Genomic DNA, 27,964 nt, shown 5'->3' with positions numbered 1-27,964 from the left:
AGTTCAGTATGAAGATATCTAAAGGAAAAAGGCCTTTGAAGCCCTCTGCAAAATTTCAGCGAAAAGGTATAAAAGTAACTGGAAAATGGAAACCCGTAGAGGTTGATCTGAGCCTCTTTGCCGATGAGCAGTTTGACAAGCTGGTGTGCTTCGAGGAGCTCACAGATTATCAACTGGTGAACGCCGCCAATGTTGTCCAGTCTAAAGGCATAAAGAGAAAACCAGTGCCTGCAGACGAGGACCGTGATGGAGGAGAGCAAGAGGAAGAGCTCGCCAGAGGAAGAAAAAGGAAAAAAAAGAATGGTGCAAGATCTGAATTAAAAAAGAGAAAAAGACCAGCTTTGCAAGTGGAGCAAGGAGATACACCAGAGGACAACGAGGATAGTGTCGAGGGTAAAGCCCCCGAGACGTGGGCTGAAGAACCAGAAGCAACTGAAACGATGGCTGATCAAAAAAGGTCCCAGAAGAAGAAGAAAAGAAAAGCAAAGAAGAGAGCGCTGCCATCTCAGGAAGGTGCTCCATTACCTAAAGCTTCCAAGAAAGGGAGAAACTGGACAACAGGGGCCTTAGATTCCGCTGATCACAACACCGACGTATCTGCATGGAGAGACCTCTTTGTGCCCAAGCCGGTTCTGCAAGCGCTGAGCCATCTGGGCTTTTCTGCTCCAACTCCTATTCAGGCCCTGGCTCTCCCTTCCGCTATCCGAGATGACCTGGATATTCTTGGTGCCGCAGAGACAGGTAATCCACTGCCGAGCGGTTACCCATAGGCAGATTTACTGAACCATTCCGAGGCCATGATGATTTAGATGATTTTTGGTGCCATCTTTAAAACAAAAAGTATAAGACCTGGCAAATGCACTGAAGTGGGCCACCCAACCCTTCAAGCGAAGGGTTGGAGGACGTAGAAGTATGAGGGCAGGCCAGAACAATGGAGGTGCAAGGGAATCTCTTCTCACTTGTACACGTATATCGGGGGGGGGGGCCTTAGTAAGAGTTGGCGGAAACTCATTTATATCAAGAGCTCTGGACGGACCAAGAAGTGACGATAAGAAAGGAGGGTTAAGCATATTGGCAGGAGCAGGATCTTTATGCTGAGAGTGATTTAACTTGCATAGTGTGAAGGAAGTTCAGGGATCCATCGGGCCCAACCACCACACGATTGCTTAACAGCCCTTCCTAGGTAGTAACCCCGGGGGGGTGACAGTACAATTCTGCACAAAATGATGAATACGGATTCTCAACCTCAGAAAAGGCAATCCGTTCAGAATCGCTGGATTAGAGCTTTTTCTCTAGCATGGAACTATCCGTGTACCCCCCACCCCCAATATCTTTCTTTTTCCACTATGAACTCGTCAAATTTGCTTTTGAGTTGATTCAGTGATGCAGTCGTAACTACTTCAGCTGGCAAAATGTTCCAGGATTTCGTCACTCTTTGAATAAAAGAATTCCCTGCCTTCAAGATGGTAAAATCAGTTACCCCTTAATGTTGGAAAATGCCCCCTTGTCTTGTTTGTTGCAGCAACAGTAAAAAAAAAAAAAAAAAAAGGGCGCCTTTTGATACAAAGATTTCTGTAGAATCCAGTGATGTATTTGTGCGGAACAATTAAATGCTCTCTTAAGCGTCGTTTTTCTAGTGTACATATCCCCCAGTCCGGACAACCGTTCAGGCCCTGACCCCAGTCCCTTTTCTCAGCTGAGCAGATCTAGCACCTGCTGCACCCAGGCCCGCAGGCCCGCTGAGTGTGCGGAGCACTCTGACCCACCCGACCTGGAGCCTAGCCAGCAGTAAAGCCCCTGCCCTGGATCTCGCTCCCCAAGAGAGTTTTCTGGCTCTCTTCTCCTACTGCAGGAAATTAGACTTTTCAGTGGCTCCTCGCCCTGTTTGGCAGCCTTCCTCCCACTTTTCAGACATTAGCCCTCGGGCTCTCGTTGCACAGCGGCACTTAACCCTTTGTTACCATACTGCTCCCTTCACGTCTATGCCTAAAAGGCACGAGGATGCCCTTCTTTTCCATCAACTCTCGTTTCCCAAGCTTTTGATTACTCATTTTTCCGACTCCATCTGGAGAATCCGTACTGTTGCATATCATTTTTTTTTTCTTCCAATCTGGATAAAGTCCAGCCTTTCCTACTAGCAGCTCTCTGCAAGATTACTTATGAAAATATTGAAGAGAGCCAGAACAATAATCCCACTTTCCTTGGGAGTGACCTTCACTCTGAAGTTGGCAGCTGTAGCCAGCAGTAAAGAGAATTTCTCTAAGATAGAAACTTGATTATTTATAAAAGGGGGAGGGTAAAACCAATCAATCCAGGTTAAAATCCTTTAGCCGCAGAGACGGGCGCCCGTCTCTGACCAGAGCCAGCAATGTATTTCCATCTGGTCCGGCTCAGTATTTCTCTCCCACCCCCCCCCCCCCCTCATGTTTTTCCTTTTCTTCCACCAATAGCAGAAAATAAAAATGTTATCTTTCTGCTTCCAGGAAGCGGGAAAACGCTGGCATTTGCAATTCCAATCATCCATTCGATACTGAAGTGGCAGAAAACCCGAGATGTATCCCGAGGACAGGAGGTGGCCCCTGGTTCCGCAGAGGAAGAAGAGCCGGAGAACGGGAGTGCGGATCCGGCGCCGAGCTTTTGCAGACGGGGGGAGGATGAAAGTGAGGAATGGCCCCCGCCAGGCTGCCTGAAGGGGCTGGAAAGCAGCCCGGCAGCCGTCCAAGCCCTTAGCGCCATCCAGAGTCGCCCTTTACTGGGACTAATCGTGACCCCTACAAGAGAGCTGGCTGTCCAGGTGAAACATCACATTGATGCTGTGGCCAGGTTTACAGGTACGTAAAGTCACTTCGGATAAACTATTCCATGGTTTTATTTACTTTGAAATTAAAGCAACCGCTCTCGTTCCCTGATTATTATTTTTTTTTAAGGGTGGTCGGTTATTAAGGTGTGTTTTATAAAGATTTGACGCAAGCATTATACAGAAGCAAATCAGAGTGTGAAAACCCCCGAGACCTATAGCCTGAGCAGTCCCATTTGGCAAGTGACAGTTGAAATAAATGCAGTGGTGGGAGGTCCCTGGTGGTGAGTGTATTACACTTTTTCTTTATATCAGGGTGAGATCAAGTGGAAGAAGGGAGGAAACTAGATGAAATGATTTGTGCTCTTTTTAATGAGTTCGGCGCTAAGACTCCCAGCAGGTTTTAGAGAAGAGTGACCTAGGCGTCGTTTTTCCTAAGCTGCGTCGTGACTGTGATGGATGAGCGTCCCCGTAGGAAAACCTCGGGCACGTTGTTATGCCTGGCAACTTTGCCTGATGGGTCAAGCGGAGGCCTGTTTGGTGTTCCCCCCCCCCTCTCACTCAGTTGATAGTTGTTCCCTTTCGGCTGTAGTGTACCCAAGAAAATCAAGGTGTGTGTCTTGATTTCGCTGCCTGGTCTTGCAGCGCGCTGCGAAGAGCAGCCTCCCTTCCCGGCCTGCCGGATGTGCGCAGGCACTGAGCTGCTCTGCGAGTCAGGAGCATTATCTGGGCTCTGCGGGGGAGCCCCTCGCATTGCTTGAAGCCCGCTGTGCCTCGGCGAGAGCAGCCTTTCCTCCACTAAAGATCAGGGATTCGCCCTGCGTAGCCGGCACAGCAGCCAGCTTTGCTCCCAGGAGCCCCCCCCGGCTCTTCCGTAACAAGATGCCTCGGTGGATAAGGCTGGAACATCGCTGCCAAATAACGAGGTCGTCGTCGGGCAGCCGTTGGTGCGGTTTTAGCCTACTTTCCGAAGGGAAGAAAGGCTTCCAAGATTGCCAAGTGTGTGTCCCCCACCAATAAACATTTCCGTTTGCTGTTTTATTGACCCTGAATGTTGAGGGTATGAGGAGCCCAATTGGGATTTTTTTGTGTGTGTCGGGGGACCATGGGCATACATCATGGAAAGGAGGCTGCTGGTGGAACGTCTTGGGTGGTTTATTGTTGTTTATTTATTTATTTATTTGGGTGGGGGAGGGAGAAAGGAACCAGGACTTGTGCGTACACTTGTTTTTTTTTATTACAAATTCAAATAGGATTTTGCAGCTGTACAAGAGTAAAGACTCAAGTTCAAGACAGGGAGCCGAGGGGGCGCCCTGTCTTGTGGGGCGGTATCCGACGTGTCTTCCCGTGCCAGATCCCGTAACACAAAACCCTAAAAACAGCACAGGGATCATAAAGAGGGTATTTGAGGGTGACAGCGCTGACAGCGCATTGGAGGCTGCATAGCACGCGACTCTTGTTTAGATTCTCCAAAGGGAGCGCGGAAACGGTTCCTTTCGGCCTTTGCGTGCTTTTTTTTTTTTTTTTTCTTTTTTAAACACCATAAACTACAGCCGGCCCTTTTGAGATAGCTGCCTTGAAATGCTTCGTGAATGATTTGTGTCGATGTGAGATTGCTTGGTTGTTTGTTTCCCAGGCATTAAAACTGCCATCGTGGTGGGAGGAATGGCACCTCAGAAGCAGCAGAGAGTACTGAATCGCAGGCCCGAGATTGTGATAGCAACACCAGGCCGCCTCTGGGAGCTGATCAGAGAGAAGCATCCCCACCTCTGCAACCTCCGCCAGCTGAGGTAAAATGACTTTTATTTCAGAGACTTGTTAAAATGTTTATTGTCCGCCTACATCGGAACATACCGGGCTAGGCGAATTACATCGTAACTCGAGGGCACTGAGCACTGATTTATCTGTGATTACTGATTTAAATAATTACCACTTCGTTTACAGTGCTAGCCAGCGTTGTCAAAAAAAAATTCAGGGAGCTTTGCTGGAGGGCCGCGGACAGGCTAGAGATGGGACCCACTGGTGTGCTGTGCATGGGGAGAAAATGGCTGCAGCATTTCTTTCGGGTTCCTGTTTCCGTGCCTGGTTAAGGGCTCAGCTTAGGGCCAGAAAGAGCACGTGTGGTTCTTGCTGGCAGAGAGGAGCCAAGTTTCACTGTTAGTGGCCAAATCTCCCCCTCTCCCCAACATTTCAGTGGCTGCTGAAAGAGCAGCAGGTGAAGTTGCCCCGAGATCTTGTATCCTCCTGCCTGAGCTATTGGAGGCCCGTGAGCCTTTACGCAGCAGAAAACGTGCGATGGAAGATGTAAACTTGCTGTAGACTCCCCAGGGCAGATAGGAAGGGATGAAGGAAGATTCTTTGTACGCGTGGATAAACAGAAATAATTTTTAGAATTCTAAATCTTTTGTGAATGTTCATCTTTCAAACAATGTGGATGATATTCCTGCAGTTATAAGAAGGCATTTCTTGATGGTTAGAATATTCTACCACAAATGAGGAGAGAGCATGAGACCTGACTTTTTTTTTCCCTGTGCCATTCAGTCTTATTAGTAACCGGATATATAAAAGCAAAGCCATGATGCCTTCTACCCTCTCTTTTTTTTTTTTTTTTAAATTAAATTTTATTGGCATAGAATACTTTAGTTATAACAGAGTAACAAGTCCAATAACAATTAATGTGAAATAATAACAGCCCCCTACACTGTACAAAGATTGCCTATCTATGTCTCCCCCTTCCCCTGGAGCAGCAGATATATGGTTTATCCTGTGCAGTATATCCGATTAACAAGCAATGAAGTTAGGTTCATTCCTCTGAATGAAATCCCCTGATGTCTCCCAATGTCAAAGATCTGAACCTCAATTACCAATCCAAAGTCCCACACGCATAACATACCGGGCCTTAGAGGTTATTATACCATCGCAAAAATGGTTCCCATATTTTAGCATGGGGTGTCACTTTATCATTACGTACTGCCTGTAAGTAACACTATACCCTCTCTCTTTTTATGAAGCATTCAGTTAGTTCAAGTATCAGACAAGGGCTGCCTAGCCATCCACCCAGAGGTGGCTGTGTATATGCTTCTGAAGCCTATTGGGATCTTATTTGGAGGCGACCCAGACTGCCATCGTCCCTGCCTATAATTTGAGCATCTTGTGTGGCAGCAGGTGGAGAAGCTCTGGCAAGGGTTGGTGGGAAGGTATTTAACCAGTGGAAATAAATGTTCTGCTCCTGTTTTGTCTATAATTTGGCAGATGCCTGGTGATCGACGAAGCAGACCGGATGGTGGAGCGAGGGCATTTCTTAGAGCTGACTCAGCTGCTGGAGCTGCTCAGCGATGCCCAGTTCAACCCGAAAAGGCAGACCTTTGTGTTTTCTGCAACCCTGACGCTGGTCCACCAGGCTCCCATGCGGGTTCTGAAAAAGAAAAACGCCAAGAAGATGGACAAGGCAACCAAGCTGGATGAGCTGATGCAAAAAATTGGCATGAGGGGCAAACCGAAAGTGATCGACTTGACAAGGAAAGAAGCTACGGTCGAGACGCTGACGGAGACCAGAATTCACTGTGAGAGGGACGAGAAAGACTTGTACCTCTATTATTTCTTGCTTCAGTACCCAGGAAGGACGATGGTGTTTGCCAACAGCATCGACTGCATCAAGCGGCTTCATGGACTCCTCACCATCTTGGACTGTAGCCCACTCCCTCTGCACGCCAACATGCACCAGAAGCAAAGATTAAAGAACTTGGAGAGGTTTGCCGAACGAGAAAGGTAAGTCAGTTGAATTACAGTGTCGCGTTGCAATGGAGTTAGTTTGGCCTATAATATGGTTGGAATAATCTGCCTCGGAGGTGGTTCTCCCATTTTATGCCGGTGGGAATAACCATTAGCGGAAACCACCGCAGAACTGTGCGTTTGCCTGCAAGTGCTTTCTAAGGATTTGGGTTACCTGAAATTACCGACCTTGTGCAGGCCTGGAATTCTGTGGGAGGGAGTGAAGTGGGGTTTTTTATTTTGTTTTTTTCATGGCAGTCCCTATAACATTCCTTTCAAAAAGAGAATGCACTCCCGCTTACTCCCTCTCCCCCTGCTACCTGGTGCTTTTTGTGATTGTTCTCGGAAGTGCATGTGATGGATTCGTAACTGCTCCAACTTTTTCCATGTTGTGGCATCTTGTGTAGATTCCTGCTTTCTTCTGGCTGGCAAAGAGTGAATCTCTGCTTCCAGTTTGATTCCCACTGCTGCTCTCGTTTGCACACCAATATTTGGAGGGAAGTAGTGACTTCTGTTCTGAAAGGCAGTAGATAGTGCTGGTTCGTTCATGCCGAGGAAGGGGGGGGGGGGGGGGGGAGATAGAACGCCACTGCCCGGTTTTCAGGGATCCTCGAAGATGACTTCCTTTTGGATTAGACGAAAGAATTTTAAAGAGGAAATGCGCTCTTCTGTTTCAGCTGCGTCCTTCTGACAACCGATGTCGCTGCCCGGGGCCTGGACATCCCGCGTGTGCAGCACGTCATCCACTACCAGGTAATGGGCCGTGTGGGCTTTCACTTTGTGCTGGACCTTGCAGGGGGTCCCTCCGATCAGTGCTTTGCAGTTTGTCGTCCTGCGCAGTACGCAGAAGATCAGTGTTCACGCTTCCTTCAGTGGCCTCAGTAACAGCTGATGATAAACTCTTCCGAAATCCTTCTTGCATGTACTGAAGAAATTGTATTAATCTGAGGGGGCTTCACTCTTCGTTTGCCTCAGAAAGTCTTGTGTTTTCGGGAGGGGCTGGGGGGAGAGCTTGAGCTTTGAGAGATTCCTTTTGTGTAAGCGTTGCCCACCGTGTTGTACGTTGACCCATCCCGGTTTGTGTCTGCAGGTGCCACGGACTTCGGAAACCTACGTACACCGGAGTGGAAGAACCGCCCGAGCCACATCGGAAGGCCTTAGCTTACTTTTGATCGGACCAGACGATGTGATGAATTTTAAAAAGATCTCTAGGACCCTGGGAAAAAATGAAGAACTTCCAGTTTTCCCAGTCGACACAAAATGCATGACCAGTATTAAGGTAGAATGGCTTTTACAACAGCAAGTTCTCCTTCCCCACCCGCACGCGTAACCCTTTTAAAATCCGCCCCTGAGTTTTGCCATGCTGGGTCAGACCAAGGGTCCATCAAGCCCAGCATCCTGTTCCCAGCAGTGGCCCATGCAGGTCACGAGTACCTGGCAGTTTCCTAAGCGCAGTGATTCCATACCTGCTTATGCAAGGGACAAGCACGGATTTCCCCAAATCCTACTTTGTAATGGTTCATGGAGTTTTCTTCCAGGAACTTGTTCAAACGTTTTTTAAACCCAGCTGTACAAATAGGGGCGGATTTTAAAAGGGTTACGCGTGTAATATACGCGCGTAACCCTTTTAAAACCCTCCTGCGCGCGCCGAGCTTATTTTGCATAGGCTCAGCGATGTGCGTATGTCCCGGGGCTTGAAAAAGTGGGCGGGGGCGGGACCGAGGCCTCCAGCACACGCAACCTACGCCTTTCCAGAGGCAGGCGTAAATAAAGAAATAAATGTACGGGGAGGGGGGATTTAGGTAGGGCTGGGGGGCAGGTTAGATTTTTTGGGTACATGCCAGGTTCTTATGGCCTGGATTGGCCACTGTTGGAAACAGGATGCTGGGCTTGATGGACCCTTGGTCTGACCCAGTATGGCATGTTCTTATGTTCTTATAGGGGAGGGAACGGGTAAAGCCATCGGGGCTCCCCTAGGGCTCGGTGCGTGCAAGGTATAAAATTGGGGCGTAGATTCGCAAATCTGGCCCTTAGCTTTTACTACATCCTCTGGCAATGAATTCCAGAGTTTAATTATGCGTTGGGTAAAAAAATATTTTCTTCTATTGGTCTTGAAACTTCATTGCATGTCCCCTCTTCGCTGTACTTTTTTTAAGTATAAACAATCAGTTCGTGTTTACCTGTTCCCGTCTACTGATTCTATAGACCTCTATCATAAGTCTCCTTCTCCAAGCTGAAGAGTCCTAAGCTCTTTAGCCTTTCCTCATAGGGGACTTGTTGCACCCCCCTTTATCATTTTGGTTACCCTTCTCTATGCCTTTTCTAATTCCACTATATCTTTTTTGAGACGCGGTGACCGGAACTGCACACAGTATTCAAGGTGCCCTCGCACTATGGAGCGATACAGAGGCATTGTGGTATTCTCTGTTTTATTTTCCATGCCTTTCCTAATAATTCCTAGCATTGTACTTGCTTTCTTGGCTTCCCCCACACACTAGGCAGAGGATTTCCACATATCCACGACAATGCTTAGCTGATCTGATTGGTGACTGCCGATGTGGAGCCTTGCATTGTGTCGCTATAACTTGGGTTCCTTTTGCCTATGTGCATCACTTTTCACTTGTCCACATTAAATGCCATCTGTCATTTGGATGCCCGGTCTCCCTGCATTTTTTTAGGGAAGGCTAATATGTGCACAGTCTGGGGTATAGTGTAGTGCAGCCTGTGCACCTGTGTAAGAATGGAAGCTAGCTGCAACAAAGCTGTGGTAAGGCTATTGGTTACCAGATAATCTGATCTGTTTTTCTTCTGAGGCATCCATAATTTCACTTTCTCAAATATTTTCCTACACAAGTCAATCGACTCCTGGGTTACTTACTCCAGTATTTAGATCTAAATGGTCTTCCCTGCTTGTATTGTTCACCCTGGAGTAACTACTCTAGGATTACATACGGGGTCAGACCAAAGGTCCAGCAAGCCCGGCATCCTGTTTCCAACCATGGCCAATCCAGGCCACAAGTACCTGGCAGGATCCCAGAAAATCCCAAGCTGCTTATCAGTGGATTTCCCCAAGTTCACCTTTAATAATGGTTTATGGACTTTTCTTCCTGGAACTTGTCTAAACGTTTTTTAAATCCAGCTATTCTATCAGCTTTCATCGCATCAACCAGCAACGAATTCCAGAATTGAGTTAAAAAAAAAAATGTCTTCAATTTGTCTTGAATGTATTACCTCGTAACTTCATTGTATGTGCCCTAGTCTTTTATTTTTTGAAAGAGTAAACAACTGATTTGTGTTTACCTGTTCCACTCCACTCATTTTATAGACCTCTATCGTATCATCCCCCTCAGCTGTTAGCCTTTCCTCATAGGGGAATCGTTCATCCCCTTTTTTGAGATGTGGTGACCAGAACTGCACACAATATGCAAGGTGTGGTCTCACCATGGAGCGATACAGAGGCATTATGAGATTCTCTCTCTTATTTTCCATTCCTTTCCTAATAATTCCTAGCATTGTATTTGCTTTCTTGGCCACCACCACACCCGGAGCAGAGGATTTCAGTATATTAGCCACGATGATGCCTCTCTCCTTTTCCTGGGTGGTGGCTCCCAATGTGAAACCTTGCATTGTGTAGCTATAATGTGGGTTGCTCTTCCCTTTGTGTATCACTTTGCACTTGTGCACATCTGCCGTTTTAGATGCCCAGTCTTGCAATTTCTCACAATCGTCTTGTGATTTAACAACTTTGCTGATGATACAAAATTATTCTAATTTGAGCACCTCACTCGTTGCTCCTATCTTTAGTTCATTTATACGTTAAAAAGCAGTGGTCCTAGTACAGATCCCTGGGGCACTCCACTATTCACCCTTCTCCTTTGAGAAAATTGACCATTTATTTATTTGTTTGTTTGTTTGTTTATTTATTTGTGACCCTATTCTCTGTTTTCTGTCTTTTTAACCAGTTCCCAAACCACAGCAGGACATTGCACCCTATCCTATGACTTTTTAAGTTCCTCAAGAGTCTGTCATGTGGTCCCTTGTCAAACGCTTTCTGAAAATCCAGATAACTCTATATCAACTGATTCACCTTTATCCACATTTATTCACGCCTTCAAAAAAATGTAGCAGATTGGTGAGGCAAGACTTCCATTACATGTGGAATAGATTCCTGTTTTTGTTGTCTCCAAAACTCCAGTCACATGCATTTGACCTAATATTAGTTACTCCAGAATTAATATGGAACGTGCTGTCTAGTCTCCTTTTAATGTGACTGCAAGCAGCAGCGAGTCTAGACTGAGTGTGCATTTACTGTTGTATTAAAAGTGCATGTGAAAATGGTTCCAAAAAGCAAGATAAGTCCACAGATGCAGTGGGCCAAAACCAGGACTGACAGACTCTGTCCCTGGTGACCTGGAGTCATCTGGTAACTCTGCTGTCCTATCCTGTTTTAGATCCTTTCCAATTCAAAATTAGCGTATAAAAAAAAGTTGGATGTATAGCTTGGTAGCTTTGGGATTAGCACACATCAAAATTAGTTTGTTTCCTGTATCCCCCGCTAATAAACGTGCACCCTGTGAACAGCTCCATGATAGATCTGCAGGCAGGGGTCATGCAAATCTCTTCTGCATATTCATTGTGGATATCCTGAAAACCCGAATCCCTGCAAAGAGAGGATTGATAATAGCAGAACACACGTAATGAACTCTGAAAATGAATTATTAACTTTACCAAATCTACCTGTCTTCTTCCTAGATAATATGCTTGGCTCCAGAGAATGGCATTCATTAGTGGGGCCTGTGGTGTGTGTGTGTGTCCATCGTGCACACCCACCTGAGTCTGGGCATGCAGGCTACCAGGAGTGGAAGGACAGCGAGCTGGCAGGAGGCGGGGTGTGGTCAGGAAATAGAGTGTAGATGATGAGAGATCATTTCCAGATAGTGCTACATGATATCTTACTACTACTAAACACGAGCAGGCTTTGAAGTACTTTTTTTTGTAAAAAAAAATTTAAAAAAAAATGGAGCCAGTGAATCAGGGGAATGTAACAGGAAATAGTTCCCTTCAGAGGAATGAAGCGTCTCTGGAATCGCAGGGGGGAGGGACCGGCCCACCGGTAAATCCCCCCCCCTACCCGGGTATTACTCGCGCCCTCCGGGTATCAAGGCTTGTGGGCACAAAGCCCTTTATGCTGCTCTAACCAAACTTATTTAATTGTAATTTTTTTTTTAAATACTTACTAAGGCTGATCTAGTCCATGATCATTAAGGAGCAAAGAACCCCCTTTCGATAGAAACAAACACTTAATTTAGAGAGGATCAGGACCGCAGGGGATGTCTTCCTTCACCTGCTGGAGTCAGAGAAATACTGGGGGATCGCAGATGGCACACTGGGTTATCCTAGGGTGCCTTCAACGTTTTTCTCTGACTCCACCTGCTGGAAGGAAGACACAGGCCAGCAGTCTGGACTGATCCTGGGACGTCCAGGGAACTTAAATTAATGCGCACTGAATACTAAATTAAAGCAGAGGTTTCTTCAACTGGGGTTTTTGGAGCTTGCTGAAAAGTGCTTGTGCCTCTGTGGGACCCGGTGGAAATGGAAGATGCAGCAGCACCCGGCTCTCTAGAAATTCTGAGTATTTCATTTTATTTAATGATTTTCTATACCGTCATTCGGCCGAACCATCACCATTTATGCTTTGCTGTTTGAGATACACTGAATAAGAAAAACACCTTGTATCATGTAACAATCCTCCAAAATGCTTTGTAAACTTGGCCATAATGATACCTGTTCGTGTAGAGATGGGCCTTTGTTTGAAATGTCATTTCTTGTCGTCTTCAAACTGAAACCATAGAGGAAGAGAACACAAAATTTAGTGTATGTGTGTGTTTTCCCCATTGTTTTTAGTGTGCGCTATTCAGAAATAATGCACACTAAAAAAAAAAAAAATCAACCTCCAAATGACACAGCCCAAAATGACATTGTTTGGCCTGTATACCTGTGTTCATGAAATAGGAATTCAGTACCTAAAAAAAAAAATGATTCTGTTTTTCACGAAGGAGCGTGTAAATGTGGCAAGGCAGATTGAGAAGGTGGAGTATCAGAAGAGTAAGGCCCAGCAGCACAACGCTTGGTTCCAGCAAGCAGCCGAGGCGCTGGAGCTGGAGCTGGAGGACGATGTATTAATAGGTAAGTGGAGCAGCTGAGCACTTGCACTGAGAAGTTTTTTTGTAGTGTTGGAATCCAGAGCCCAGATGAAAAAATTAAAACAGTCTCTTAACCTCTTTATTTTTGTTCAAATCCCACTGCTGCTCCTTGTGATCTTGGGCATTTCACTTCGCCCTCCGTTGTGTGTGGGTAGAAAAGCTTAGATTGTGAGGCCTCTGGAGACAGGAAATATTTACAGTACTTGTATGTAATCTGCTTTGAAGAGACTGAAAGGCAGAATATTATAAATCAAATAAATAAAAATAAAATAAATATTTATTTTATTCAGTTGGGTTTCTGGACTGGTGTAGCAGAAGTAATTTTCTTTCCTTTATCAGGCAAGTTTAATCTTTTCTCTCTTGTTTTTCTGCTGCACCAGTCCAGAATGATTAGGATGTACCTACGCCCAACTATCCTAGGTGGAAGGTTGATAGACCCACCATTAAGGCCATTGCTCCATAATTTATGGATTCATTCAAATTTATAGTATTTAATGAATGTGTGTAGTGATGATCAAGAATCTAAGGTTTTTAATCTTCTGCAGGATTTATAGCACTCAATTCCACTCATGAGGTTAGTTGTGCTCTTATAGAGTGTGACTGAATCTACTTTCCTTTCAACAAGATTATGGCTGAAATAGATTCTCTAAAGCATTTTGCAGTTGTCACCTTAGAAGCTGCTTCTCCTTTGCATTGATCCCTAACAGTTCAATTTAATACTTTGAAAGGTATTTGTAACCTCCAAGTATTTTATTACAATTAACTGAGTTTCTAAGAATACTACTACTGCTACTAATAGCAATCTCTCTCTTTCTGCTTAAACACTTCTGAAAATGCCAGCAAGACATTGGGATTTTGAAAGCGGAGTCTTAGCTATCCCTTATAAAATGGGACTCTAAATGCTACACTTGACTTTCAGAAATTACAGTTTTGATAGAAACATAGAAACACTGTTTTCAGCCTAAGATCTTGAAACAAAATCATGGTCCCTTTGCGGCATCACGATTGTCGATGATGACCACGAAAAAGCTTTTGAAACCACCTCTGTAACCCATCAATGTGGCATCTTTTCAAGATTGTGACTTTGTTTTCCGAAGGATTGAATTCTCCCCTTGAACTATGAGCTTGCGCTGTCTTGAAGGACAGAATCCTTTTTTATGGTCTTCGTTAAAGGCAAATTAGCCTTTAGTTCTATCTTCTGCCCTGCAGTGATAAATAAGAAGCTTGACACAGATTGATTTCTGCCCTTGATAAAAGAAGAATCTGTCCCATAGTTGGTTTACATAAGACAATATAATTGAATTGTCGCTCAATATTCTAAGAGGGTTTTTTTTCTCTAAGCTATTGAATGATTTTTTTAACAGCATGCCCCTTATCTTATGAATCATGTAACTGTTTGTACGACCAGCCATGCCTTAAGCTTCCAAGAAGGATTTTTTTTTTTTTCGAGCAAAAATATAGCTGATAACTCTTATTTTATGGTGCTGGGAGCCTCCAATAAGATAAAGAACAGTTTAGGGGTCTCTTATATGCTGCTGCCCAGGGATTCAACCTAAGGAAATCCCATGGTCTTGGCTCTTCCAACACAATGGGGCGGATTTTAAAGCCCTGCTCGCGTAAATCCGTCCGGATTTACGTGAGCAGGGCCTTGCGCGCCGGCGCGCCTATTTTCCATAGGCCTGCCAGCGCACGCAGAGCCCCGGGACTCGCATAAGTCCCGGGGTTTTTCGAGGGGGGCGTGTCGGGGGCGGGGCCGATTGGCGTGGCGTTTTGGGGGCGGGACGCGGCGTTTTGGGGCGTGGTTTCGGGCCGGGGCGGTCCGGGGGCGTGGCTGCGCCCTCCGGAACCGCCCCCGGATTGCGTCTCCGCGCGCCAGCTGCCCGCTGGCGCGCGTGGATTTACGTCTCCCTCCGGGAGGTGTAAATCCAGGGATAAAGGGAGGGGGGGTTTAGATAGGGCCGGGGGGGGGTGGGTTAGGTAGAGGAAGGGAGGGAACGGAGACAGGCTGCGCGGCTCGGCGCACGCCGACTGCCCAAAATCGGCAGCCTTGTGCGCGCCGATCCAGGATTTTAGCAGATACGCGCGGCTACGCGCGTATCTGCTAAAATCCAGCGTACTTTTGTTTGCGCCTGGTGCGCCAACAAAAGTACGCGAAGGCGCACTTTTTTAAAATCTACCCCAATGAGTCCCTCTACTTCACCCAGAATTTTGTCTGTTTGATAAACCCTTTCTCATGGTATTGAATGTTGCGCTACAAAATTTCCATGGTTTGGGAAGGTTCTTGATTGTCCTTTTGCATACTTGGCTGTCCATGCTTGTCTCTCTAGAAAACTTCCATTATGTTGGAAAATACCATGATTCCATTCTGAAAAGAATTGGCTGTGATTCTATTTATTTATTTATTTGTTGAGTGTTATATACCGTCGTTCGGTTTCGCCATCACAATGGTTTACAAAGTTTCGATGTTTAACAGAGTTTCAGAAATTCACTTGCTTGTTAACATAGTTCTCATAGTCGTTATAAACATATGTACAGGTTAGATTACGTGCTTTGTATTGGTTCTGCAATGAAAGTTGTAGCATAGAGTCATTGGGTGTTTTGGTAGGCTTTGGTGAACATCCAAGTTTTTAGATCTTTTTTGAAGGTTTTTAAATTTTGCTGTGTTCTCAGTTCGGTTGGGAGGGTGTTCCAGAGTTCGGGGCTTCCTAGGGAAATGGCTCTTTTCCGAGTTGAGGTAAGTTGTTTGTGGCGAGCAGGTGGAATTTTTAGTAGACCTTTGTTAGCTGACCAGAGATTTCGGTTTGGTGAGTGAAGTTTTATGGATGCACTTAGCCAGTTTGTTTTTCATATATTATTTTGTGTAATATGGATAGTATTTTGTAATCTATCCTGTATTTTATTGGGAGCCAGTGAGTGAGATGAGAGTTGAAGTAATGTGATCGTATTTTTTCGTTCCTGTGAGTATTCTGGTGGCTGTATTTTGAAGTATTTGGAGAGGTCAGATGGTGGTGAGAGGTAAGTTGAATAGTACGGAGTTGCAGTAATCCAGGTTGGAGAAGAAGAGTAGTTGGAGGACTGTTCTGAAGTCGTTGGGGGAAAGGAAAGGTTTTAGATGTCATAGGGTTAGGAGTTTGTGATATCCATCTTTGATTTTAGTGGAGATGTGGTTCTTGAAGGATAGTTCCTTGTCGATTATGACTCCTAGGTTGCGGGCATGGGTGACAGGGGAGATTGCAGACTTTTGATTCATTATGTTGAGTGGTGATATGTGCGTAGGGTTGTTCTTTCTATCCAGCATGATTATTTCTGTTTTGTCAATGTTTAGGATGAGTCTCATGTTGGTTAGTAGTTGTTTTATTTTGGTGAGGTAATTGGCTGTTTTGTTTTTTTTAATTTGTTTTTTAAACTTTTATAACATTTAGATACAATTTCACAGTTCTAAGAGAAAGAAAATACATTACACAATCAGCATAAATCAAACTGTGCATACTTATCTAAAGGAAAACAAAATCAAGTAAAAAGAATACAGGAGAATTACAACTCTCTTGAAGCAGACTATAACAGGAACTCTAGAGAAAAAGAAAAATATTATCAACAATCCCCTTTTTATTTATTACCAGCACATTCGAGGTACTTTAGGAATGGGTATCCAAGTATTGCCTTAACTGGGTAGTCTGAGTGAAAATATACTTATTCCCCTGATTTATAATAATACATTGACAGGGATATTTCAATAAGAATTTTACTCCTTTATTCTGAGCCTCTCCTCTCATTACTAAAAATTCCTTCCTCCTGATTCGTGTTGTTCGTGATATATCAGGAAAGATCCTGATAGTCTGGCCATAGAACTTTTCATTCTGATGTCTAAAATATAATCTTAATAAGGAATCTCTTTCGGATAAAAAGGAAAAATGTATAATGAGGGTGGCTCGAGTACTTATATTTGTTTCAAAAGATTTTTCTAATAATTCTGACAAATCTAATTCAGATTGATTATCCTGATTTTGATCCTGACTTTTTATTTCCTCATTTTGAGAGATATAATATATTCTTGCAATTGCTGGTATTGCATCCTTTGTATATTTTAGAATATTCACCAAATAACTTTTAAATAAATCTACTGGAGCTATTAAATGACTTTTAGGAAAATTCAATATCCTCAGGTTATTTTTCTTGACCTGATTTTCTATGACCTCTAATCTCTCAAAATGGGATTTCTCAGATTTGATTAAATTTAATTGAATTTTATCCATTTCATCCACCTTGAGTTGTACAGAATTCACTGACTCTTCTACTCTATCAATCTTAGATTGAAGAACCACATTCTTATTTAAAACTTCCTGCAATGTATTAGCTATGTTATTTATTGACCTCTGCATTGAAATTAGCATATTTCCAATTTCTCCAAGAGTAAAAGTTTTAGGAGTTATTACAGAAATCCCAGCTAAGAGTCCTTCTTGGATACTACCAATCCCTCCCTCTAATGGAGTCTGGCCAGGTATGGATTGTGCAGGTGTATTATCACATTGGTCCCTGGAGCCCATCTGTGGGCTCACCGAGGAGCAGGTTAAAACATCTGCTTCTCTCTGGTCACAAGGTGTTAAAGAATCCATTTTGAGTTTGGGATCAACTCCAACTCTAATCCCGGCTGGTGGCTCGGGTGTTATTGGTGCCCCAGGGGTTAAAGATGTTTCCTGTGTCTGGGAGGACGGACCCTGCTCCTGGTCTAGTCCTCCTGCGACTCCTCCGGGGATATCTGAAGGGGTTCTCACAAAACAATCCTCGATTCTAGGTTGATTAGCCATCACTGGAGTAGAGGACAATTCTCTCAGCTTTGCTTTTCTCTTTGTATGTGGCATTACAAAGAGAGAGCAGAGTCCAACCTGATATAAAGCAGTCTTACCAAGGATCTTGTGGTTGATAAAGTAGTAGACTTAATTCCTCTCCTGCAATTCTCGTGGCTGCAGCTCAATTTAAATAGAACTTCCTGCCAGCGCCAGTTTCGCCAGGCAAAGCCGCGCGCAGCTTTGGCGGCGAGCTGGAAGGATGCCGATTTTATGGCGTCTCACCCGGCTCCTCCCCCGGCGTCCAGGTCCCGCAAGGCAGTAGAGGAAAGGTCCCGACAGGAAAGTAAACTGCAGCAAGTAGGGAGCTGTGAGAACGCCAATTTTATGGCGTCTCACCCAGCTCCTCCCCCGGCGTCCAGGACCCGCAAGGCAAGTCAGTAGAGGAAAGGTCCCGACAGGAAAGTAAACTGCAGCCAATTGGCTGTTTTTTTTGTAGGTGTCTTCCAGAGAGTTGTGTATTGGGATAAGAATTTGGATGTCGTCGGCATATATGAAGTGAGTCAGTTTAAGGTTTGAGAGGAAGTGGCATATCGGGAGAAGATAAATGTTGAAGAGTGTCGCCGATAGTGCAGAGCCTTGGGGAACTCCAATGTCAAGGTTTATTTTCTTTGAGAGGGTGTCGTTGATTACACCTGGTAGGTCCTTTGTGATAGATAGGATGAGAACCATTGAAGGGTTTTTTCAATAACACCAATTTCGGATATACGGTCAATCAGTATTGAATGGTTTACTGTGTCGAAGGCTGCTGATAGGTCTAGTAGGACTAGCAGGTAGCTGTGGCCTTTGTCAAATCCTTTGAGCACGGTGTCGTTTAAAGATAGGAGTAGTGATTCCGTGTTTAGTTGTTTCCTGAAGCCAAATTGCGTGGTGAGTAGGATGATGTTCATTTCCAGGTGGTCACTGAGTTGGGAGTGGACCAGCTATGGGAGTACCATGACCATTCCCTCCTTAGGAAGGCTGTTACTAGCTCCATTACCTTGCCAGATGTTGGTTCTCAGAGCAGTAAAAACTATGTCTGATTCACTTTCTGACATACTGCTCAACTGTAAACTACCAAACTAAAAGAGGGATCCTGCCTTAATCTCTGAGTTAATCCTTACCAAAGCAATAGGGTTTGCCTTTTTTTTTCCCCCCTCTTTTATTTTTAAAAACAAAGGAAACTGTGCTGCAGCGTGATGTATAGTTTACAAATTGGCGGCTGCAGCTATTTCAACAGATCCTGTCTCCTCGATTGTGGGGTAAGTGGCAAACTGAACTTAAAACACTTTGTGCTAGAGTCTTTGCTCCTTGCCCAAAGTTTGAACAGATTTGAATGTTCGCTTTATCCATTTTTCCCACGGAATCGGGCTAAGCAGACGGCTGTTGTCTGCTGCAGAACGAATGCTCCTGCTTGCAGCCCACTGTCGAATATTTCCTCAGCCTTGCTGCATAGGGAATTGCCCTCTTTCATTCTTAAGCTTAAAGTCTGAAAAACTGAAGATAACATCTCCTCCTAAAGCGGAAAGGTTTTTTGATGCGCTTAAGGAGCCTTACTTTGATAAGCTATAAGACCAGATTCAGCGTATTTTTTTTTTTTTTTTTAATAAGCAAAGCTTTTTCAATCTGAGCAGAAAACAGCGACTGTAAGAGAATAAGGCCAGCTCACTTGGATACAGCTGAGCTCTTATCATCCTACTTGACCACAAACCCCTGCTATATGGCAGGAAGCATGAGATGAAAAGGGTTTGCAGCCGGTGAAAACTCGGCCTACCTTCCTCTTGCATCCCTAAAAATTGAATTCTTTTCAGAAAGCTCTGCCATTATCCTCTACTATGGGGAAGGGTGAATAGCTTGCAAAGCGCTTGTTGACTGCGATAACTCAAAACATTTCATTTCTCTTGCTTTGAGAAAAAGCCATTTTCTTAGCAGTAAGCTCTTCCGAAACCTCTGCCAAGTGGCAGGGAGCATAAGGCTCTCCTCTCGCCTGCAGTCGAGAGATATTTCCTAGGCATTTTAAGATTACCTGTTAAGCCTCTGCTATGAGGGAAAGAAGCATCAGAGGCCTGTGCTGCTGGAAGACGCAGCACGTTTGCTGTTAAAAGAACCTATTGCGCCGGCTCTAAACGATATCGGTGTGAGCCCCAAACTGCTTGTTTAAGCTGAACATCTCCTCTTCAGCAATATCGAAAACAAATTTTTGCCAAAAGGGCTGAAGTGCTGCTGCTCTGGAAACTTGCCTTCCTGAAGAATTGCCCTTTTGGATCAGCGCCTTTAAAACACAACTTTCTGCAACTTGCATGCGGTGGTCTGCAAGGTAAGGTCTCGGAGGAACTTCACCTTAACTAGAAACGAACTTGCAACAGGCTCAACCAAAACCCTCTGTGATGAGGAAAGGAGCTTAGCCCGCTACGGGCTCTGTGTATTGGAGAAAACCTCTGAGGCATGTCTTCTTGTTAGACTTCAAATCTTGACGTGCTCAACCGAAACCTCCGCTATGAATAAGGGAGCTTAGCATGATAAGGGCTTGCTTCACTGCCCCACAGCTATGAGAATGGGCCAAGTGCCTTTGCCTCATATCTGTTCTCTTTTGAAATTCAGATCTTTCTTAAAATATATCCTCCTCCTAAAGAAATTCTGCTCCATCATCGGAACATCTTTACATGGGCTGGAGGCAGAGAATAATGCCTTTTCAGGTTCCGTTCATAGAATAAATAATAGAGGTGATGTCATATTTAAAAAAAAAATCCCTCAATTGGCTGGACATGGAGACAAGCTAAGCATTCGGGAACGCTGTAGTAGAAAGATAAGGAAAATATGCTTGAAAAATTGTGGGGTACAAATGACCTGAATGTCTTGTAAAAGGAAATGACCTCTGCAGAGGAAGATTGATGCCAGGGATTGTCTGCCAGCGGAGCAGGTAGAACCCAAACAGCGATGGATGGGCCAAGCAAGTTGGAGATTAAAAGGAGAATATTATTGTCCAAGGAACTGCTCAGAAAATGGGAATTCTGTTGAAGAACAGAAATCTCGCCATGGGAATGGCTGGCTTGGTGGCAGGGCCGTGCACCAGCAGGTGGTGGGCCTGGGGGAGCTGGGAAATGTTGTATCATCTTGCAGCGGTGCCCCCTAGTGGCTGGAGTGCAGTCCATGATTGCAGGGTTCCAGAAGGAGGGCTGGTCCATGGGCCCTGCCCCAGGACTGTTACTGCTGGGCTAAAGTTAAGTGGAGAGGGCATATAAAATTAATCCCTGGGTTGTCATGAAGGCAGACTCATGCTGCTAGATCCCAGCCTGCCTAACAAGAGCTGGAAGCTTAAAGGCGCAAGAGCAAACTGCCAGGTCAGATAAAGAAATCTCACCATGGACCCTCAGGTATGTTTGCTGCCATGTTATACCTGATCTGTTCTTTATATGGATGTGAAAGTGGGATCATTTTCAAAACTATGCAAAGTAGATTAGAGGTAGTGAAAATGTTGTAGATTAGGATGCTCAGAGTATCTTGGACACAAAACATGACAAGTGATGAAGTATTACAAAAAAGCACGGTCATGTAATGCCTCCATATTACCCTAATTGCTCATCGGGGTCAGCCCATGGCCATTTGAGGTTCCCGACAAGCACTTCATAGGGCTCACCTATATGTGCCCCCCGTCCTGCTAACTCGTCAACCAGGTGCCTCTGCCAATAAACCACTACCTGGTGATGTGTGGGGAAGCCGTAACTCCACAATCCCAGCAGTCATGCAGCTCCTAGAAAAACCTTCGCAGACCCCACGCCCAAACAGTACTGGGCTCATATAGCAACTAATGTTACCTGGGTCAGTGACCAATTACAAACACAATGCTAATAAAGTTTATTACTAAGAAGGATGTACAGTGAACACAAAGATTAAACTGCATAAAATGCACTTGAATTAACTTGTTAACACCATTAAATACTGTACCTTTTCACAGTCTGATCCTGACTGTTCTGTTAGCTTGAACTGAGAGACAAACACGAATCAGCTTAATATTTCCTGTTAGAAAACAGAGCTTTACCTCACTCAGAAGGTGTCTGCATAAGGTCTCTCCTTCTTTGCTCCAGCTGCCGGTGACTGTAGATGTCTGCACTGTTTAGCTGCCAACTGCTGTTTAACTTAAAATGGGAGGGGGAAGAAGTTAAAGGGAATGCAGATGGATAAGGACATGAACGGCTAAAACCTGTTTCATCACAGCAACAATTCGGAGGTCTCTCATGAAATTAATAAAAAAAATAGGCAACTTCATCTTATGAAAAAGGAGGGGAAAACAATCTTACAGTAATAGGCTACTCTGAAGAGGGAAGAGAGCCGAGATGGATAGGGTCAAATGCATGAATCCCAACCCCCGTCTCCTCCAGGCTGCCAGCGAGCAAGGAGGATGGAAGGCTTTGATTAACATCTGATTCGGGGTCGTAGAGCATTCTCCCCGAGTTAGATATTCTGGTGGAAAATAAAAAGTCAAAACAACTAAACACAGGAAAATTTAACACACGCTAAGCTGCAACAAACCACATTTTAGTGATTGTTTAAAGAAGGCATCAACTGTGGAGCGCACTAAAGTTTCTTTTTTTGTTTGTTTTAAATGAAGATCTCCACCCCATGTCGTCATTTGCCAAAAAGTCTTTTTTTTTTTTTTCTTTGAATCAAACGTGGCTAAAAACTGCCTGGTGTACCATGTGAAATTTGCTAGTTAAATAAATCCACTTGAATAACTTTAAAACACGGTCAGTGATGCCAGAATTGTCAGTCAAAAAGTATCCTTAAGCTTCTCCGCTGAGTGGCAAAGCTTTGAGCACGCAAGCCCAGACATCGATGTTTCCAGTAATTCTTCCTCAGGAGACCTGCGGAAAGGACTGGGAAAAGGACGTCCATATCTCTCCCGAGATATGGACGTCCTTTTCCCAGCCGAGGCAGGGTGCCCACATGCTGTTTTACCTGCTCTTCTATACTGTACGTGCATCCTTTACGGTTTGTGGCTTACACAGCCGGGGGCATTTAAATAGGAGGTTAAAGTTACTCTGACTCTTCGTACTGCAGCCTCCAGTCCCTGCCCTTTAATGTGTCCCTTGTCCGAAGCCTCTTTCCTGCCCCTTCAGTCACTCTGCAGGTAACTGGGCTTTTTTTACCCCAGCTGGCTTCAGGTGAAAGGTTTCCTCCGATTGGGTCCTCGGCTCAAACTGCCCGAGAACTATAGCACTCAGAAAGCTTTTCTCAGACCTGTCCTCACTTTTGTCAACTCAAGAAGTCTCTGCAAATGCTTCTTTTAACCATACACTTCAAAGCCACACACTTTACAATTGTAAATATTATGCTAGATCGTTGTTCTTCAACGGTCATATAACCATCAATCTTTGTGTTCGATTTATTGCCCCTCACTCTTTTTTTTTATTTCCCTTTAGCTTTATCACCATTGTTGTTTCCCCTTGTTCCATGTAGAGCCTGTTGCTGCATTATGTTTTTCTGTAAACCGATAAGATGTTCCCAACGATTGTCGGTATATAAAAAGCTTAAATAAATACTGGAGAAGAAACAGAAGTGAGTGTATGTTGCCTCAAGCTCCCCCTAGCGGCAAACTGTTGTATGTGAGGTGACAGATAAGACAGAGACAGTGAGGATAAATCTGTGAATCGAGTCCGTTCATGCACGCCTGTTGTATTTAGATGAATTTGTAACACTCTGATAATATGAAATTGCCTCCATCCCTAAATTGGCAGGTTCGCAGTATGGTGAAATGGGCATACTCTACCCATCTGTTTCACAACAACTGGAGTTAATCAAGCCTTTTATTCACTGGATTATGGGCCGGTTCAGTTCCTGGGCTGGGGATAAGGAGCCCCAGTCATCACGTGACAACAGCAACTGCTGGCCTGATGCAAGGTTTATGGTACTGGGCTCCAGAGGGAGCTGCAGCCTCTGAGCCTCTAGCCAAGACCTGGCACTGCAGTTGCTGACTCAAGTGACGATTTATTGTTCTTTAAAAAAGAAAACCCCCCACCTACTTGCAAATAAAGGCTTATACTGCTCTAGCATAAGGGTTCCTGGACCAAATTAAAGTATTAAAAGTTTGATAGTAAATGCCTGTTGATATTGAATATAGTTTTGAGGACCGAGTCTATGCCTGTCCAAACAGCCTTCAGTCCCAGGCTCAGAGACCACAGCCGCATCTACAAGAGATTATGAGCTTTATTGAAGTATTTTGTACAGAACCTTATAAAGGGAAGCGAGACTGTTAGTAATTATGAAATACTATTGTCTTGTTCTAATTAACACACATCTTGTTTTGACTCAAGGTGGACAAGATGAGGAGGAGCAGAGGGAGAAACAGAAGATCTTAAAAGGACTAAAACGGCAGCTCAAATATTTGCTCACACAGCCTCTCTTCAAAAATTTGATGAACACCAAATATCCCACCCAAGATGGAAGGTTACCAATACCAATTGTTCCTGTAGGTAAAGCAAACTCAGCACTGAGTACAGTCACGAAACTAAAGCAAATGAAGCAAGGGGCCAGAGCCAAGTCCCATTAAGCACAGCACACAGAATATTATTGCTTAAAGAAATAAATAATGCAATAACGATGACAACCACTGCATCCTCTGTGCTCTCCGGCCGCTGGAAATGGCTCTGTTTTGTTTTACTGTATCAAGGCAAAGTGGTATATACTCCACTAAGTGTTATACATGGGTTGGGCAGATTTTTGTAGCCTAATTTGGTGGTTCTACAAGAAAACTCAGATATAGCTTGATTGTCCTGTTGTACGCTGCTTCCAGTGGACCAAGATTAGCCACGACCGATTAAATAGTGGCTTTCAAATCTTTACTCTTATGGAAATTAAGTATTGAGAAATCCAATTCAAATGTAGGAATTACAAGCCACTTGAATATTAAGTTCTAAGCATTACTTGTTAAAAGGTGACCCCCTAAAGTTTCTCCCTGCTGCTGGAGCAGGTATTTTATTAAAACATTCAAACTGAAAAATGCATTATTTTACACACTGGGCTCCTTCCTAAGAGGCAGAGAGCACCAGTAAAATCAACCCCATAATGAGAAACTCCCCCCTGAACTAATGGAGCTTACTTTGCAGATCATGCATCCATTAAACACCCTGGTCGGGATCTTGTAGGAAGCCCTTGATATGTCCTGAAACCGTGGCATGGAAAGGATACAAAAGGGAGAGGGAAACTGATGTGTTGGAGGGGTTTTCCCCAAGAGAACTGGGGAAGGGGGTGGACCCTGAAATAATGTGAATATTTAGAAGGGGATGTGTGGTGAGGAGTGCACGGCCAGAGAGGGCTATCTATGAAATGGAGGGGGGAGAGAGGGAGGGAGGAATTCAGGCTGCAGGCCCCCTCTATCTTTTTTTTTTTGACAACCCTACTGAACCGGATGTCTTCAAAAGATATCCGGTTAAGTATGAAGTTATCTGGCTCTGTATAGCCAGCTAAATTTAGGAAAGTACCTTACTGAATATGGACCTCAATGAGCAGCCATATTGTTATGGAGCTGCAGCAGAAGCTTCGCTGAAGTTTAGAAAACATCTCTCTAATGTATGGCAAGTGTAAACCTAGGTATCTACTGAAGCCCACATCTACTAAAGGCCTCCCCCCACACCAGTTGTGTCCATGAGGGGAAAAAAGCTTAGTACACATAGCCCCACGTGGTCCATTTTTAGACAAAGCTCATGAGCCAGGTGTGGAGGAATAGCCTAGTGGGCTACAAACCAGGGTTCAAATCCCACTGTCACCCCTTGGGACTCTGGGCAAGTCACTTCATCCTTCATTGCCTCAGGGACAAACCTAGATTGTGAGCCCTCTGGGGATAGGAAAATGCTTCTAATTCCTGAAGATAAACTGCTTTGAAGTGCTGAAAAGCAGAATATAAATAATAAAAATAGAATTACTAAATAATTAGATAAAAGAACCTTGAGCTAAATATCCAAAAGCTTCACAATTTACCACTGATCTGAAGCTCGCATGATCCCTGGGAGTCTTTTAAGAGAATGGTTCATGTTCTCGAATTCCCAAACGTCCAAATTTTTCTTTTCTAAGCCATGGAAAATGATTTGGTTTAACAAAAACAAACTTTTCCTTTTATATTTCCAGATTCAGTAATATGTTCCATCATCAGCCATAACATGAAAAGGGTTGCCATGAAAAAGAAAGCAAATTTTGAATACTGTACTTGGGGTTCTCTGTACATAGCAGAATGAATTAGCCATGACCCTTTGGGTGATGTTATCCAGTGGCACAGAACAGACCCTTCTCTCTTAGTATATAAAGCTTTTGCTCTAGTGAGCATGTGCAGGAGTTCCTTGTGAGGCCCCTCAATTCATTTTAGAGCCAAGTTTATCTAGGCAGTTGACTCTCCAGGGCTGGGGAGTGGGAAGTAGTAAACATGGTTAATTCAGCCTGCTGTCTACAGCAAAAGGAGGTTATGGTAAGCAAGTTGCTTCCTCCATCAAGAAGCAGGGCTGAATTAGCCATGGCATAGAGTGCTTCGCTAAATGACTATGTCTAATGATATATTGTAACTGAACTTTTGACGGCACCTGTTAGAATGTACTATAGTACACTTTTGCCTACATTAAATATGTGCCTACATGTAAACCGTTGCGATGGTATTTAACTTGGCAACGGTATAGAAAAGTTTTTACATAAAAAATAAATAAATAAAGCTGCAGCATAGCACTTAAGCCTGCTTTTAAAATGTGCACACATGTAAAAATCGGGGGTTACGCGTGTCGCCGAGCCCTGCAAGCGCTGCATGCATTTTCAGAAGACCAAGCCACACGTGTAACCCCCATTATGTGCCGGGGGAGGGGCCAGGACAGTACCATTCAACGCTGACCTGGGGAAGCTTGCGCCGGCCGGCTGCTGCTACCAGAGGAGCAGTCGGTAGCAAAATTAAAAAGTTGGGGATTGTTAGGGTAGCTTTAGGGGAAGGGGGAGGAAGGCTAGAGTTAGGGGTAGGAAAGTTCCTTCCCAGTCAGAACTGGGGGAGGCCCAATTGCATTACTGCATGTACTTTTCAAACTCCCCCCCCGTGCATGGAGCAGGCCACCTGCCCACACATATGCTGCGTGCGGACCTGAAAATCCGGCACGCATTTGCGCGAGGACCCATATTTTATAACGTGTGCGCCAACAAGTGCATGTTATAAAATCAGTGCGTCCATGTGCGCGTGCAAGCGGGTCTTATAATCGATCCCTTACTGAATAAATTAATCTAGACCCCATGTGGTGAGCAGACTACTGGGTGAACAGCTTCACAAAACTGCATGTCCACATTTACTGTTGCTTCTTGATAGATTGTCCAAGCAGCAAAGGGTTGTGAAGATGTGCACAGAAAACCAAGCTGTAGCTTTGCAGATGTCTTCACTCAACATGATTCATAGATAAGAAATTGATGCAGCCATTGCTCTCACCTGATGAGCCTTAATGGGGTTTGTAATTTGTAGGTCAGCTAATGTATAATAATGAGTAATATAATCTACTAGCCAACTGGACAACATTTGTTTGGCAACTGCTCAGCTCAGACAGTTAGGATTATAGGATGGGCCTGGAAGAACTTGAGTGTAACATACCAATGCCTGAAGCTCACAGACTCTTCTGGATGAATCAATCGCAACAAGAAATAACTTTCCATGTGAGAAACTTTAAAAAAGCTGCTGGCAATGGCTCATAAGCTGTGTTAGAATCACATTAATGTCCCATGGGATGGGTGGTTTGGGCATTTATTTATTTATTTAATGGTTTTTATATACCGCCGCTCATCAGAGATATCACGTCGGCCTCTGGCATCCCAAGCATTGGATGCTTGGGATGCCAGAGGCCTTTCATAAACTTTGATACTAAAGGATGAGTGGATATCCATGGTCCCTGCACTTGAACATGGTAGGCCGCTATGGCACTGAGGTGCACCTGAACTGATGAGGTACTAAACCCTGAAGAAGAAAGAAAGAACAAGCACTGAAATAACTCCCACAGTTTGCAAGCAAACGGATCTAGAAAGCTCTGTTGACACCAGAACTAAAACAATACTCTTTAGTATTTAAATATAAACCTATAAGCACTTCGCTTTGAGGGCTTCCTGGCGAATACTAGAGAGTCCAAAGGCCGGTGGAGGACCTGGAGTTGCTGAGGCAGACAGAAAGATAGAGAGGACACCTTCATGTACATAGGACAGCCCTCTCAACTCCACTCTAGCAGCCTTTGTTCTGCTTTGGGGGGAGAAAGGTTACCTGTATCCTCTCCTGTAGAGGATGTGTCTCCAGGGGTCCATGGCCAGGATGGTCAGTATAGTGGCTGATTCAGTCATTAGGAAAAAGATAAGCTGGGTCGCTGGTGGGCACG

At 44.5% G+C, this 27,964-nt stretch overlaps 1 protein-coding gene across 2 annotated transcripts in view; it reads left to right on the top strand.

Moving 5' to 3' along the window:
- DDX24 (DEAD-box helicase 24) overlaps positions 1–26,201 on the top strand; it is a 42,662-nt gene extending 16,461 nt beyond the window's left edge. For both annotated transcript variants that reach the window (XM_029597866.1, XM_029597865.1), the window contains 8 exons: positions 3–741; positions 2,484–2,831; positions 4,434–4,587; positions 6,050–6,565; positions 7,246–7,321; positions 7,659–7,847; positions 12,625–12,754; positions 23,906–26,201. In XM_029597866.1, coding sequence (XP_029453726.1) covers positions 9–741; positions 2,484–2,831; positions 4,434–4,587; positions 6,050–6,565; positions 7,246–7,321; positions 7,659–7,847; positions 12,625–12,754; positions 23,906–24,141 — 2,382 coding nt within the window. In that variant the 5' untranslated portion in view covers positions 3–8 and the 3' untranslated portion in view covers positions 24,142–26,201. The remainder of the gene's footprint in view (positions 1–2; positions 742–2,483; positions 2,832–4,433; positions 4,588–6,049; positions 6,566–7,245; positions 7,322–7,658; positions 7,848–12,624; positions 12,755–23,905) is intronic.
- The last annotated feature ends 1,763 nt before the right edge of the window (positions 26,202–27,964 follow it).

The sequence above is a fragment of the Rhinatrema bivittatum genome, chromosome 4 (genome assembly GCF_901001135.1).
Source record: "Rhinatrema bivittatum chromosome 4, aRhiBiv1.1, whole genome shotgun sequence".
Classification (NCBI taxonomy): Eukaryota; Metazoa; Chordata; class Amphibia; order Gymnophiona; family Rhinatrematidae; genus Rhinatrema; species Rhinatrema bivittatum.
The sequence above is the reverse complement of the archived record's forward strand: the minus strand, read 5'-3'. Positions and strand labels throughout refer to the sequence as shown.